The sequence below is a fragment of the Equus caballus genome, chromosome 12 (assembly GCF_041296265.1).
Source record: "Equus caballus isolate H_3958 breed thoroughbred chromosome 12, TB-T2T, whole genome shotgun sequence".
In the NCBI taxonomy this organism is placed as follows: domain Eukaryota; kingdom Metazoa; phylum Chordata; class Mammalia; order Perissodactyla; family Equidae; genus Equus; species Equus caballus.
Genome location: NC_091695.1, coordinates 16,849,509 through 16,865,801, shown reverse-complemented (window position 1 = coordinate 16,865,801; position 16,293 = coordinate 16,849,509). Strand labels below are relative to the sequence as shown.

The 16,293-nt window shown below is 35.8% G+C and overlaps 1 protein-coding gene and 1 pseudogene across 1 annotated transcript; both read left to right on the top strand.

Annotated features, from left to right (window-relative positions):
* On the top strand, positions 2,884-3,821 carry OR4A47AAP (olfactory receptor family 4 subfamily A member 47AA, pseudogene; annotated as a pseudogene).
* OR4A47K (olfactory receptor family 4 subfamily A member 47K) lies at positions 14,907-15,836 on the top strand. Its single transcript, NM_001391218.1, is given in 1 exon segment — positions 14,907-15,836. A coding segment is annotated over 1 exon segment (930 nt).
* The last annotated feature ends 457 nt before the right edge of the window (positions 15,837-16,293 follow it).

Here is a 16,293-nt window from a genome sequence, read left to right as displayed (position 1 = left end):
CTGAGCTAAAATGTGAGGACCATGGCCTGGGGCCTTTCTTCCCGAAGGAAGAAAGGCCACCAAAGAAGTGGGGTATACAGAGTGGTTATACACCCCCAGAGAGGATGTTTCACATATGATTAAAATGTCCTTCATACAATAGTCACAAGATTGCTCTGTTGGCACAGCAATTGATGGACACAGCAGATAGGTCTGCTCTCTTGGTGAACACAGCAGGGTGGCAAGTCTGTTTTCTCAAGCTGGCTGGTCACAGGTGAGCTGGGTGGTCAAAGGTGAGCACAGCAACCAGTTCCTAGCCTAGGAAGAGATGCTTATCCTTAAGGAAATGCCAATATGGGGGGAAGTTGCACCTTTATCTTAAGGGCATTTGTTCTTGCCATAAAGTAAATGTTTAAAGCAGATATACAATGCATGCTCAATGGCCATGGTCAGGCTCTTTTGGAAAAAAAAAATGTCAGGATGAATTAGGTTTACACCAAATGGCTTTCTCATATACTCTGATATACCCTCTTGCTTGCCATTTCTATTTGTCACAGGTGAATTTGCTTTTTAAGTTGACACTGGCATAAAATAGGTGGCCTTAATTTTTAAAAGTAATCCATAATTGGATAAATAATTAGTTATTACACCTAAATTGGTGACATTTTTTAACATATGTTATCACACTTCAAGACAGAATAAATTGACTATTAAATAAAAGGAAAGAGAAATTTGCTATGACAAGAGAGGAAATACTTGATAAATTAATCTTCACTGGAACAAAATGACTGGCTTGATATTTTATTCTTGACTTGCAATAGTCTTATCATGGTTCTGAAGCTTTTTGGTTTCTCTATGTTACATCTTTCTGACACTAATTATGTGATTTGTGCTAGTATATATTTACACCTAAATGTTCTTTTAAATTTTATGGCAAATCCCAGTGAATTTAATTAAGCAAGCATTAGTCTTGGATATATGCCAATTCCAGGACTCAATGATAAATGTGATCAGAAAGGGTAAAGTGTCCAATGATCTTTGCCCCAGTTGAGAAGAAGATGCTATCCTCTTCAGAACTGCTCTGAACTTTTCAGGTGTTCCTTTGTTAGGCTTAAAGTATGTCATAAAAAAATCACAAGAATATCTCTAAAAACTCAAGTCAAATGGTCTGGCTGTACCAACACGATAGAATGAGAAGCACTAAACAATTGAATGGTGTTTTTCTATTTTGAAGTTAGTAGGAAAGAAGTTACCCCAGGAAACTTTCCCTGGGAAATGGCTAGTAGCTGTTCTTATGTAAAATTAGGATTTGCTTATCTTTTGATTAAATTATCCTAACGTGATAAAATTTTGTTTATCTGTGTGCATCATACAAATCCTATCAAATAATCTACAGTGCAAATGAAAATAATCTTCTGTATAATCAGACGACTCGGTGGAGAAAATAGACAGACAGTCGAATGAAACAAAATCTATCCTCAAGTCATAATGCAGCTTTTTGTCCTCTCTTGTCATAGTGGATGAAAGAAGAATTCCAGGTCCCTATGAATAAGTTAAAAAGTCTTCCTTCAGATTGTCAACAAGCCATCATAAGGTAAGACTAACAGTAAACAGTGGGAACCAGGCTTCACAATTGTGTGACTTTCTTCATTATGTAAGAAATTAAATCACTTTGAAATAAATAAAACTTAAAGTTCAATTCTAGTTTTATTACTTAGAAATTTGTGATCTTGGGAAAATTAATTACATGTTCTGTACCTCAATTTTTTCAGCTATGAAATGGGGATTACAATTCTTGTTACAGTAAGTATTAAGTATGATATATTAAATTGTGAGTGTGTGATTAGAACCCCTTGTAAGAGTTTTGAGCATTAGTTGATATAATCACAATAAGATTTTAAAAGGATCATTTGAGCTGCTTCTGGAGAAGAAACTGTTGGAGGACAGAATGAAAATGGAGATACTGTGCAGGAGGTTATTGCAGTGGGCCAGGAAGAAAATGGGGGTTGGGAAATGATCAAATTTGTGATATATTAGAAAGTAGAGTCAATAGAACTTGTTAAATGTATCAACAAGTAAAACGGAAGCAATAAGGGAGTGAAGGACACTGTCACATTAATTGTCTGAAAAATTGCATGGAAAGTGATACCATTTAATGAGATAAGGAACATGTATGCTTATTGTAGAAGATTAAAAATTTAGTTTTATAAATACTAAACTGACATCCAATTAGTGACATCTAGCAGTGGAGATTTTGTATACACACATTTGAAAATTAATGGAGAGATAGCTGCTGGAGACACAAAACTGAAGTGCCTCAGGGTTTACTGGTCACAGAAAACTGAAATATTCATCTAAAGACCCTAAAAAAATGGTTTCAATGAGACAAGAGACAACCTAGCACAGTGACCTTCCATTCATATTTGATCTACTCACTTTGACTATGTAAATTACCCTAAATGGGTCTCAAGTATTACACTTTTTTGACTTTATGAATGGTGCACCTTTCATGGAATTCCATTTCCATCTTCTCTTGTTCTTTCACTTTTCATTTAAAACCGAGCTAGAACATTGCTTCCTTTGCGAAGCCATCTCTTATTCCAATTTGGTTGATACATTCCTACACTGTGTCCCTTAGCATTGTGTGAATATTCTTATAATGGTTCTTATGACAGTAGCTTAGAATTGACTTGTCATTCAATACATATCAAATCATTGAGGACAGGCAACAATGTCTTATTCAATTTGGTAATCACTGTGTCCATGACTCATTTGCCACAAATAGATACTGTTAATTGAATGAATAAATAAAATATTAAATTTATAGTACATTTAAAAGGTTTCCCACTTGCTTTGTAGGTAAAGTGCTTCTAATATCTGAAGTCAGCATCTAATAGAGATTAGATGGAACCAAGCAACAATGTGACTTACTTTGTCCTCTTGGGCCTCACACAGAATCCAAAGGAACAGAAAGTCCTCTCCATTATTTTCTTGTTCTTCTATATTTTGACCATGGTGGGCAACATGCTCATTCTTGTGACTGTAACTTTCAGTAAGAGCCTGGACACCCCAATGTACTTTTTTCTTGGTAACCTGTCAATTTTGGATGTCATTTATTCCTCTTCCATTACCCCCTGGTTGATTTCAGACTTGTTCTTTGGGACAAACACCATGTCCTTCCAATATTGTATGATGCAGCTCTTTACAGAGCATTTTTCTGCTGGATCAGGGGTGTTTCTTCTGTTGGTGATGGCCTATGACCAGATGTGGCCATCTGCAAGCCCTTGCATTATTTGGTCATCATGAGGAGGTGGGTGTGTATTTGGCTGCTAGTAGTGTGTTGGGTTGGAGGTTTTCTGCACTAGTAATTCAGCTTTACACTATTTATGGGCTCCCATTCTGTGGACCGAACATCATTGATCATTTTTTCTGTGACATGTACCCCTTATTGAAGCTCATCTGTACGGACACCTATGTCATTGGCCTTTTAGTGGTGGCCAATGGAGGGCTGATCTGCACTTTTGCTCTTACTCATCTCTTATGGTGTCATCTTGCACTCTCTAAAAAACCTTAGTCAGGAAGGGAGGCTGAAAGCTCTCTAGACCTGTGGTTCCCACATCACTGTGGTTGTTTTCTTCTTTGTTCCTTGTATTTTCATAAATGCAAGACCTGCAGAGACTTTCCCCATTGACAAATCATTGAGCTTGTTTTATACAGTCATAACTCCCATGCTGAACCCATTAATCTACACTCTGAGAAATTCGGAGATGACGAAAGCTATGAAGAAACTCTGGAGAAGAAATTTCATATCTTGTAGTAAACAAGTTTATTACCTACCATGAAGAGAGTCATTTCACATTAGGGTCCATTTCCTTGCAATGCAGAAGTCTTCTTAAATCTGATACTGACTTTCTTCAAAGAATTTATGATAATTATAATTAAGCAAAGAACTATGTGATTGTGCTATTAATTACTGCTTCTCTCCCTTGTTGGGGATCAGAACTGGTCACCTCAAAATATGTCTCTTTGGCTGGATTATTTTTAAGAACAAAAGACTCTGAAAGAAAGTTTGCCCTCCCCTACCTGCCTAAAAGAATTTAAGATAAAAGGCCTGTCCCCAGGATAGGCCATCACCATAGATAACTCTGGGTATTGATAGACTGAAAGAGTCCTTGCTAAACACATTCTTATCAAAGTTCTGTTTACCAAATATTTGCTTTTCCATTTCCATGTGAATTGCCTTCCTCCCCTTTGAAGTCCCAAACCACTACCGCCAACATTCTCTTTTGTCCTTATCTAAAGATGCTATTTAAGGTGACAACTTTGGTCATTCTAGGGAGATACTCAGTTTTCCTGAGTGTCTCCCAACTACACACATTACAAAGCTTTGTTTGATTTTCTCCTATTTTTTTTTTTTTTGGAGGAAGATTAGCCCTGAGCTAACTACTGCCAATCCTTTTTTTGCTGAGGAAGACTGGCCCTGAGCTAACATCGATGCCCATCTTGCTCTACTTTATACGTGGGATGCCTACCACAGCATGGCTTTTGCCAAGCGATGCCATGTCCACACCCGGATCCAAACCGGTGAACCCCAGGCCACCAAGAAGCGGAACGTGTGAACTTAACTGTTGCGCTGCTGGGCCACCCTGATTTTCTCCTGTTATTCTGTGTCATGTCAATTTAATTTATAGCCCAGGCAGAAGGACCCAGAGGGTAGAGGATTTGTCTTCTTCCCCTACACCCTGCTAGAATGTAGGGTCTTATAATGTCCTGTTTATCACTTCACCTAGAGCAGTAATGCCTATAAAGCAACGAGTCAATAATATATAGTGAATTAGTGAGGAAATTTTTATTTAGTTACCTTAATTTTTAATCAATTTATACATTTCTCTTTTTTGCTTTTTTCCGAGACTATTATTTCTATTCAGATTCTCGTCATTTAAGTTCATTCTTATAATTACAGTATTTAAAATACTTAATGCTATATACCCTGTCTTCTTTGTGAAATTTTAGTTGCGTTATATATGAAATTTTTAATGTAATACGTCTAGATTTTAAAGAAAAATTGAAGTGTAATATATAATAAGTAGTAAAAATGCAAACTGTACAAAACGGGATAAAGTGAAGATAAATTTCTTATTTATCTCTGTTTAGTCTCCAGTCCTCTTCCCCAGAGGCAGTCACTTATCTTTTTCTTAATATTCTTCAGGTAATAATCTTTTCAAATGCAAATGCATTCAAATATATTTGTGTTTTTTCTGTGTATGTTAATACTTGCATTTGCTATGCAACATCTTGAAAAGATTTCCATACCAGTCCATATAGTTCTAACAGTTTTTCTCAAACTGTATTATACTGCCTTATAAACATATATTAAAATTCATATATGCATACCTCTTCATGCTATTCCTCTTTTTCTATGACAAATAATTTTACAATAAATATGCTTTTGAATATGTGCAAGTATGAGTTCCTAGAAGTGAAACTGTCGTACGTATTTGAATCAGTGGTCAGATACTGTATGTATATGAAATGTTGGTATTCATAGTTACTGCCAAACTAGCATCCTTGAGGACATACAAACTGCCACACTCCTGCCCACCAACTATGAGGATACTTTTGTCTACAATCTCAACAAACAGCACCTGATAAATATTTATGCATACATCTTGAAGTTATTTTATTTCATTTTTTATACTTTATTTAAAATCCTTTTGATATAATTGAATTTGAGCATCTTTTTGCATTTACTGTGATTTGTATTTCTTTTCCTGTGAGTTGTCTATTAATATCTTATATGTATTTTATTCAATAGATGTTTTGCATACTGATTTCTGTGAGTTAACTGTGTACGGGAAATGACACCTTTTACTATTGTTCATGCAGTTATTATTTTTCTGGCTTCTGTTATGGTTTTGACTTTATTATACTATGTAGAATGCTTTTGGCATGCAAATTATTTTTCTTTACATGTGATATTTATTTACTTTTAGTTTTTTGTTTCTTGCTGAAAGACTTTCTCCACTTCACTCTTACCAAAATATTCTTCAGCTATATTTGGCATTTAATTTTTAAGCATTTTTGTGGTCCTTATCTTATTTTAAAACTTCTAATCCATCTGAAGTTTATTTGATATAGGAGTTAAATAGGGATTGCACTTTAGTTGTTTTTCTAAATTTTAGTTGTTTTTCATAGTTGCATAATTATCTCTTTGTCACTGATTTGAAGTCCTGACTACTGTTTTCTAAACTCCTATATATATTTGGATCCAGCTGAGGACTCTATTCTATTTTGTTGGTCTCTTTATTCAGGTACCAATTGACACACAATGTAGTTGCTTTGATATATAATACATTTTGGTATATGATACGACTAGCAGTCCCTCATTACTATTTTTCTTTCAGAAGCTTGTCTAGTCTTGCATGTGTATGTTGCAAAATTAAGTTTAAAATAAAATAATAAATTTAAATAAGAAAATAATGTAAGTTGAAAATTAAAGTAAGTTTACAATTAAATTGAAATGTTTAAAATAGTTTAGTTAGAAAAAGTTCAGTTATTATTTTCGAGAAGATTCAATTTAAGAAGATTACTTTAGGAAAAGTTTATATCTTTAGAATATTGAAGAGAATATGTCTTTCATTCATCAGGTCATCTTCTCTACCCTTGGGTAGTGCTTCCATTTCCTGCCTGTGTTACTTTTCCCTTAGAGATAACTGCTCTTCTTCACTCATGACCCTAAAATGTCAGCTGACACTTAGGCTGTAAAGAAAATCATCTCTTCCAGGAAGTGCATGACTCAAGTCTTTGCTGAGCATCTTTTGGTGCTGCTGAGATTGTTCTGCCCATGATGGATGCCAGTGACCACTATGTGGCCATCTGTAAACCCCTGTACAATGAAATCATCAAGAGTGACAAGGATGTGGCTTCCTCTTTCAAGTGGTTTGAGCCAGAAGCTTTGTCCTTGCAACCATTCAGATCCTCCTCACAGTCTGGCTGCCTGTCTCTGGCTCCAATGTCATGGACCTTTCATGTGTAACTTGAACCTTCTGTTGAAATTCGTCTTCATGGGCACTCATACCCTTCATGTCTTTGTTGCTGTCAAGAGTGAGTTCATCTCTTGTTTAAATTTTTCCTCTTGATGGTCTTCTATGTGGTCATCTTGTACTTTCTAAGGATGTATAACATGCAGGGGAGATGCAATGCTCTCTCCACCTGTCTATCACATGACTGTTGTCATCTTAGTCTTTGTGCCCTGCATATTTATATGTTTGCACCCAATCACCACCTTCTCCATTGATAAAGCAGTGGCTGTGTTTTATACTATGACAACTCCCTTGTTAAACTTCTTAAACATACACACTCAGAAATTTAGAGGTGAAAAATGCTATGAGAAAGTTCTGGAGTGAAAAAGTGACTTTGAGAAATAATCATAACAATATAAAATGAACTTATCCTTTAAATGGAGAAGAGAAAAGAAGATAATTTCTATGGTTCAGGGCCAAATGAACACTATTAGTTAAAAGTGTGTTGATGTCATCCTATAAGCACATCAAGGAAAAGCTCAAGAGGAAAATTATATATCATCATAAAAATATTCTATTTAGATTTATGTATTTCCCAAACGGTTGTAAAATTTTAAGGTAGCATCAAAATTAGAGTTTTTATAAAATTCAGATTATCATGACAGTGTTAAATTTAGTAAATTTGTTGTTGGATTGACATACCTACCTTTTAAATAAATTACTCAGGTGCATCTGAAGTCAATGATCTTTGCATACACTTTGAGCTATTTTGCTGTAGTTTATCTTCACATAATGAGCCTATTAATGCAGTCACCTTAGTTCTTAAATTTATTTTTTAAATTATGTTCCAGTACATATAACAAAATTTGCAATTTTAACCATTTTTTTAATATACGTTTTTTTTTTGAGGAAGATTAGCCCTGAGCTAACATCTGCTGCCAATCCTCTTATTTTGCTGAGGAAGATTGGCCCTGAGCTGACATCTGTGCCCATCTTCCTCTCCTTTATATGTGGGACACTTACCACAGCATGGCTTGCCAAGTGTTGCATGTCTACACCCGGGATCCGAACTGGCGAACCCTGGGCCACCAAAGCAGAATGTGCAAACTTAATTGCTGTGCCATGAGGCCAGCCCTCCCAATTTTAACCATTTTTAAGTGTTCAGTTCACTGGCCTTAAGTTAATTCACATTGTTATGCAAACATCCCCACCATATATCTCCAAAACTTTTTCATCTTCCTAAAACTGAAACCACACCCATTAAACAATAATTCCCCCTCTCTGAGCCCCAGGCAACCAACATTCTACTTCCTGTCACTGAATTTAACAACGTTAGTACCTCATGTAGATGAAATTATATAATCTTTGTCCTTTTGTGACTGTCTTATTTCACTTAGGATGATATATTGTATATTAATCTATTTTTTAGCATATGTCAAAATTTCCTTCCTTTTCTAAGCTAAATAGCATTCCATTGTATGCATATACCTCATTTTGCCTATACATTTATCTGTCAGTGGACACTTGAGCTGCTTCTACTAGAAGGACCTACAACTAGAATATACAACTATGTATTGGGCGGCACTGGGTAGAAAGAAAATAAGAGGAAAAGAAAAAGATTGGCCACAGATGTTAGCTCAGGTGCCAATCTTTAAAAAAGAAAATCTGAATATATAGGAATGTTTTAGGTCTCTATTCTCCTTATTCTTTTTTTTTTTGTGAGGAAGATTTGCCCTGAGATACTGTCTGTTGCCAATCCTCCTCTTTTCTTTCCTTGAGGAAGATTAGCCTTGAGTTAACATCAGTGTCGATCTTCCTCTACTTAGTACGTGGCATGCCTCCACAGCATGGCTGATGAGTGGAGTAGGTCTTCACCTGGGATCCAAAGCTGTGAACCCGAGTGGCTGAAGCAGAGCGCATGGAACTTTAATCACTCAGCCATGGGACTGGCCCCTCTCCATATTCTTTTTTTGTAATTTCTACTTCTGCCATATGTGGGCTGATTCATTCTTTCTCTTTCTGCCCCCAAATGGAAGGTCTAACATTTACTCTTCCACATTATTTGGACTAAAAGTCATTGTTATTGTTATCTTAGCTACTAATTCAGAGTGAGAGCCTTTTTTTCTTCATGATTCTACTGTGTGGAAGAGATTTTGTGTATCATTTTTGTAAGCAAATTTTGGAGACATGGGTGATAAGATTTAGTATATTAGAATGATATATGACTATGATTGTTCTAATCATGATATAATATGATTAGAAATATTAGAGCATATTGTTTGAATTAGACAGTCCTAAGATAAAACTTAATTTTTCCACTTAGAGTTTGAATTTCGGCAAAACACAACATCTTGAGGATTCAATTAAAGAATAATGATAGAGACATTATCAGGATCAAATAAAGAATTCTTGGAAAGCTCTTAGTACCACTGAATGCTTAATAGATGTTAGTCATTATGAACATTCTTTATTACTGGAGTCTGAGAGTATAATAGAAATATTCGTTAATCTAAGCTTTCTGTGAGCTTTAGAAGAAATGATACTCTGCATTTTTTCCTGTTGTGAAGAATATTCTGAAAGCTGACTGCCATTTTAGAAGCTCTTGGGTACTGGAATGGTTTCCAACCTCCTTGGCCATTACTGAACCTCTGTCTCCTGGTTTTCTAATCTACATTTCTAATCTACATTGCCTCCACTTTCTTGAGGCTGAGTCATTTGTGCTTCTAATTTTCTCCTGACAAGTCCTTTGTGAGGAGTCAAGGTATTATTTTGTTATGAATCTGAGGCCAACAGAGCAGGCAACCAGAATATGAACTGACAAAATAAAGGGAGATACTTGTCTAGAGAAGATAGTATGAGATAGTGGTTAAGAGAAGGCACTACAGTCAGATTTCCTGGGTTTGAATGCAACCTGGGAAAAGTTTTAAAATTCTACGCCACATATTCTACATCTGTAAAAACAGTAATGATAGTAATTATCTCATAGAGCCATTGGGCCAGATAGATGAGCTAATATTTGTTAAGTGCTTATAACAGTGCCTGACACATAGAAAACATTATAAAAGTGTTTTTAAAAGCAAAGATATGACCTTGATGAGTATGATTAATTACTCTTTTCTCTTCTGAGATCACCAAACAACCCTAACCTATAATTAATTCAGCTCTAATTAAAGTCAGGATGAAGCTAAATGAAACCTTATATACCTATATCTATCTATCTATCATCTATCTGCATCTATCTCTCTATCTATCTACCTATCTCATCTATCTATATCATACGTATTCAAGCAAATATTACCTTAAGATGCTGAAGTATGCTGATTGGTAGAATGAAAATTACCTGGCCAAATTTACACTAAAATATAATAGGCTTTTCATAGCATCCAGGGCTAGGCACGGTTGCTCACCACTCAAATACAAATCTCTGTAGATTTATCCGGTACTACAGTTTACCATGTTGCCTATGTTTCAGTCCCAATGGCTTCATTTTTGCCCTAGGGTCTCAGCACTAGTTCTTTATTCCTAAAATGCTTGCCTTTCAGAGGTCTGCACGAGTGGCTCTTTGTCATTACTCAGTGTTCACTCCAACTGCCACCTTCTAAGAGAGGTCTTTCTTAATCATCCATGTAAAGCCATCCTCTTTCTCCTTCAGTTACTGTCTATCAAACAACCCTGTTAATTTTCTTCTCAGCATTTTTCACAATCTGATTCATCTGTTTTTTGTTTCTCTCTTCCAACTAATATATAAACTCCATAAAAATAGAAGCATTATTTGTTCTGTTCACTACTACATATCTAAGTATCTAGAACAGAGATTGACACAGAATAAATGCTTAATAAATATTTACTCAATAAATTACTATCATATCCATGTAATACTCTTGAGAATAAATGCATTTGTAAAAAGAAGCCTTCTTAACTGCAATGCTTCTGAAGTTGATGATCTTCTACCTTGCTGGTAAATTGAAATGGAGAATTTCAGATTAGTCTGGTGTATGTCAGAGTTCTCCCTTGAAGAGATAGAATCATATCTAGAGAGATTAATTAGAAGGTACTTACTACATGAAATTATAGCATAAAGAACTTTTGGAAGACCTAGAGTCACAGATTCTAGTCTGAGTGACAAGAAACAATTTGCATAAGCACCCCTGACAGGACTGTCAAGCTAAAGGACATGCTGTGTCTGCTGACACCGTAACCATGCTGGCACTGGCTAACTGCAAAGGTGCCATCACTGCTCTGACCTAGAACCACTCTGACTCTGTTGACTTCATACCAGAAGCCAGCCTCAGATAACTAATTTCTACTTTAAAGACTTGCACAGATGGTCCTGGTTGGTAGAACTAAAGTCACATGTCTGCACTCAATTGTCAAGGAGATCTGGAAAATGTAGTCCTTTGGATTTTATGTTGGGATTGTGGACACTACATCCTCTGGGACACTAACAAAATGTCTGGGTGCATTCAAAGTTTTTGGGCAGCCACACACCTTTGGTTTTCAGTACAGTTGCTGATGGAGGCTTGTGTAAAGTATTTTATTTTATCTGTTAGATAGTTGTCCCTGTTTCTGTTTGCAATACACATAAGAAATAAGGGAGTCATAAAGGACCACAAGTAAGTTAGTGAGTAGAAACATTATTGATACTATAGAGAGCTGTTGATATATTCACTTAAATTTTATTGAACACCTACTCTGTAAGCATTGTGCTTAGTGCTCAAGCAGAAACACAAATAACTGATATTTCTTAACCTTCCCTGTATAGTAAAGCATGTGATTTAGTAGCAATTTTAAAAAAGCTCTTCGATTTTAATTTTGAAATATTTCAGATGGAAAATTTCCCTAATTAAAAAAATATCTAAGTTATTTACTCCCACTTTAAAAGACTTGAAAAAATAAAATCCAGATTCCTTACTAAGCTCTGTACTGCCCTGAAGAGTATGGTTCCTCTTCATGTCTTCAATTCCAGTTTGTTTTCTCCTCTGCCTTCCCTATTACCTCCATGTATACTGACCTTTCAGTGTCTTGAACTTGCTAGGCTCCTTTTTTTTTTTTTGAGGAAGATTAGCGCTGAGCTAACTACTGCCAATCCTCCTTTTGCTGAGGAAGACTGGCCCTGAGTTAACATCCATGCCCATCTTCCTCTACTTTATACGTGGGACGCCAACCACATCATGGCTTTTGCCAAGCGGTGCCATGTCTGCACCCGCGATCCGAACTGGAGAACCCCGGGCTGCGGAGAAGCGGAACACGCGAACTTAACCACTGCGCCACTGGGCCGCCCCGGCTACACTCTTTTCAACACTGAAACTACATGTAACAGTGCTTCCAGTGGAAGCAACTTCCTCTCCTTTGGGTCTCAGTTTAAACATAACATTTAGGAAAGAACTTCTCTGATGCCATTATCTGTAATAGAAGTCTCCTTCTTAGTTTCTGTCTCAGTACCTTGTTTGTTGCCATTAGCACTGATTAAGACTATAATTACTTTATTAAAAAGTCCTCTTATTTATCATCTGTCTCTCTATAAGAGTATAAGGTTGATGCAGGCGTGGTCTTTTATATGATTTTTTTCCCATGTTTTATTAGTTGCTGTGCCCTCTTTCATAGCAGAGTTCCTGATATAAAATTCGCGCTCTAATTTTTTTTAAATAAAAAATTGGATAGTTATTTTATCTAAATTGGTGATAAAATTTTTAATGTTTCTAGTCACGCTTCGAGACAGAATAAATTGAGTATTAAACAAAAGGAAGGAAACACTTGCTAGGACAAATGGGGACACTTGATAAATTAATCTTCACTAGAGCAAAATGACTCAGCTGATAATTTATTCTTGACCGGCCATAGTATCATAATTGTTCTCAGGCTATTTTTTTTCTCCATGTTGCATCTTTCTGATTCTAATTATGTGATTTGTCCTGGTCGTATGTTTACATATAGATGTACTTTTAAATGTTGTGGCAAATCCCAGTGAATTTAATTAAGGTAGAATTAGTCTTGGATATATTCCAATTCCAGGACTCAATGATAAATGTGGTTAGAAGGAATAAAATGACCAACGATCTTTGCCCCTGTTGGGAAGCAGAAGATATCCTCTTAAGAACTTGTATAAATTTTTCAGGAGGTGCATTGTTATATTTAAAGCATGACATAAAAGAAAGCACAAGAATGTCTCTCAAAATCTCAGGACAGACAGTCTGGCCAGACCAACATGATAGAATGAGAAGGGCTAAGCAATTGAATGGTGTTTTCCTATTTTGAAGTTCACAGGATAGAAGTTACTCAGGAAAAATTTCCCTGGGAAATGGTTAGTTGCTATCTTCTTGTGCAAACATAGGATTTGCTTGCCTTTTTGGTAAATTGTCCTAACGTGATAAATGTATTTTTCTATGTGTACCATGAAATTCCTATTAAATAATCTACAGTGCAAATAAAAATTATCTTCTAAATAAACAGTTGACTCCACAGAGAAAATGAACAGACAGCTGAATGAAACCAAATATATCCTCAAGTAATAATGCAACTTTTTGTCCTCTGTTGTCATACGGGATTAATGAAAAATTCCAGGTTCCTGTGAGTGAGTTAAAAAGTCTTCCTTCAGACTGTGAACAAGCCTCCACAAGGTAAGACTAACAGTAAATAGTGGCAACTGGGTTTCACAATTGTGTTAATTTCTTCATTCTGTAAGAAATTAAATCACTTTGAAATAAACAGATTCCAAGCCTAGTTTTATCACTTAAAAATGTGTGACCTTTGGGAAATTAATTAGATGTTCTGAGCCTCAATATCTTCAACTGGGAAATGGGGATTATAGTTCTTGTTACTGTAAATAGTAAATGTGATACATTAAATTGTGCGTATGTGATTGGAATCCACTGCAAGAGTTTTGAGCAGTGGAGTGATATAATCAGAATGAGATTTAAAAGGGAATATTTGAGCTGCTTCGGGAGAATAAATTATTGGGGTCAGAGTTAATTTGGAGAGTCTTGGTAGGAGGTTATTGCTGTGGGCCAGGGAGGAAATGGGGGTTGGGAAATGATCAAATTTGTGATACACTGGAAAGTAGAGTCAACAGGATTTGTTAAGGTCTGAATAAGTAATTTGAGAGCACTAAAAGAGTGAAGGATGCTGTGAGATTTATTGTCTGAACAATAACATGAAGGTAGTACCATTTAATGAGATGAGGAACACCTATATGTATCATGGAAAATTAAAAATTTAGCTTTATAAATACCAAATTGACAGACAATTGGAGATGTCCAAAACTTGAGATGTAGCATGTATGTTTGAAAATTAGCAGAGAGAAGGAATAGAGATGCAAAATAGAAGTGCTTCTGCATTTATTGGTCACAGAAAAGTGATCTATCCATCTACAGACCTTAAGAAAGAGGTCTCAAGAGGTCTGAGACACTCCAGGTCAATGACTTTCCATTCACAATTTGATATACTCACTTTGAATATGCAAATTACCTTGAGAATCAGGTATTACGCATTTCTGCACCTTTTCATAGGATTCCCTTTTCATCTTCTTTTGTTCTTTCACTTTTCCTGAAAAAACTCAGCTAAAGCATTGCTTCCTCTGGGAATCCTTTTCTGATTCCAGTTTGATTGATATATCCCTGCATTGTGACACTTAGCATTGTGTGAATATTTTTATAAAGGCACTTATTATATTGACCTGGATTGTACTGATCTCTCATTATGCATCATATCACCAAGGGTAGGGGACTATGTTTTATTCAACTTAGTAACCAAAATGTGACACATCTGACACAAATAGATATTCTGTACACTTTCTTTTAATTGAATGGATAAATAAAAGATTAAACTTATAATGCATTTAAAAGTTTTCCCTCTTGTTTTATAGGTAAACTGCTTCTAATATCTGAAGTTGGCACCTGTAAAGACTAAATGGAAACTTGGAACAATGTGACTTACTTTATCCTCTTGGGCCTCACAGAGAATCCAAAGGAGCAGAAAGTTCTTTTTGTTTTGTTTTTACTCTTTTACATTTTGACCATGGTGGGCAACATGCTCATTATTGTGACTGTGACAGTCAGTAAGAACCTGGACTCCCCGATGTACATTTTCCTTGCAAGTCTCTCATTTATGGATGTCCTGTATTCCTCTTCCATTTCCCCCAGATTGATTTCAGACTTGTTCTTTGGAGAAAATACCATATCCTTCCAGTCTTGTATGGCCCAGCTCTTTACAGAGCACTTTTTAGGTGGATCAGAGATCTTTCTTCTGTTGGTGATGGCCTATGACCGCTATGTGGCCATCTGTAAGCCCTTGCATTATTTGGTTATCATGAGGCAGTGTGTGTGTATTGTGCTGCTGGCAGTGTGTTGGGTTGGAGGCTTTCTACACTCAGTAATTCAGCTTAGCAGTATTTATGGGCTCCCATTCTGTGGCCCCAATATCATTGATCACTTTATGTGTGATATGTATCCTTTATTGAAACTCGTCTGTACTGATACCTATGTCATTGGTCTAATAGTGGTGGCTAATGGAGGACTGATCTGCACTGTTGTGTTTCTGCTCTTACTCTTCTCTTATGGTGTCATCTTGTACTCTCTAAAGAATCTTAGTCAGGAAGGGAGGCGGAAAGCCCTCCAGACCTGTGGTTCCCCCATCACTGTGGTTGTCTTCTTCTTTGTTCCCTGTATTTTCATGTATGCAAGACCTGCAGAGACCTTCCCCTTTGACAAATCATTGAGTGTGTTTTATACAGTAATAACCCCCATGCTGAACCCATTAATCTACACTCTGAGAAATTCAGAAATGACCAATGCTATGAAGAAGCTCTGGAAAAAAATAATTATGTCAACTAGTAAGTAAGTTCATCATCCATCATGAAGAAAGTAATTTGGCATTAAACCCATCTCTTTTGAGTGTAAAAGTCTTCATAAATCTGATGCAAACTTTCTTTTTCTTCAAAGGATTTATGATAATTATAAGTCAAGGATAAACTGTGTTTGTGCTATTAATAGCAATTTCTCTACTGGGTGTAAGTTCTACAATATCTTATTTATTATTTTACCTAGAAAGGTGAAATGCATAGACAGTAGGGAGCCAAGAAGTAATATGTAATGAATTAATCAATGAAATTTTTATAGTGTTACACTAATTTTTAATTAATTTCGGTATATTTTTATTACTTTATTTTTCATTCTTAGCCCTATTTTTAGTCATATTCTTGTCTTTTATCTTCATTATTTTCATTGTACTAGTTAGGATATTCAATGATTTATAGAGTATTTTCTTTATTCAGTTTCATTTGTGTTACATATGAGCT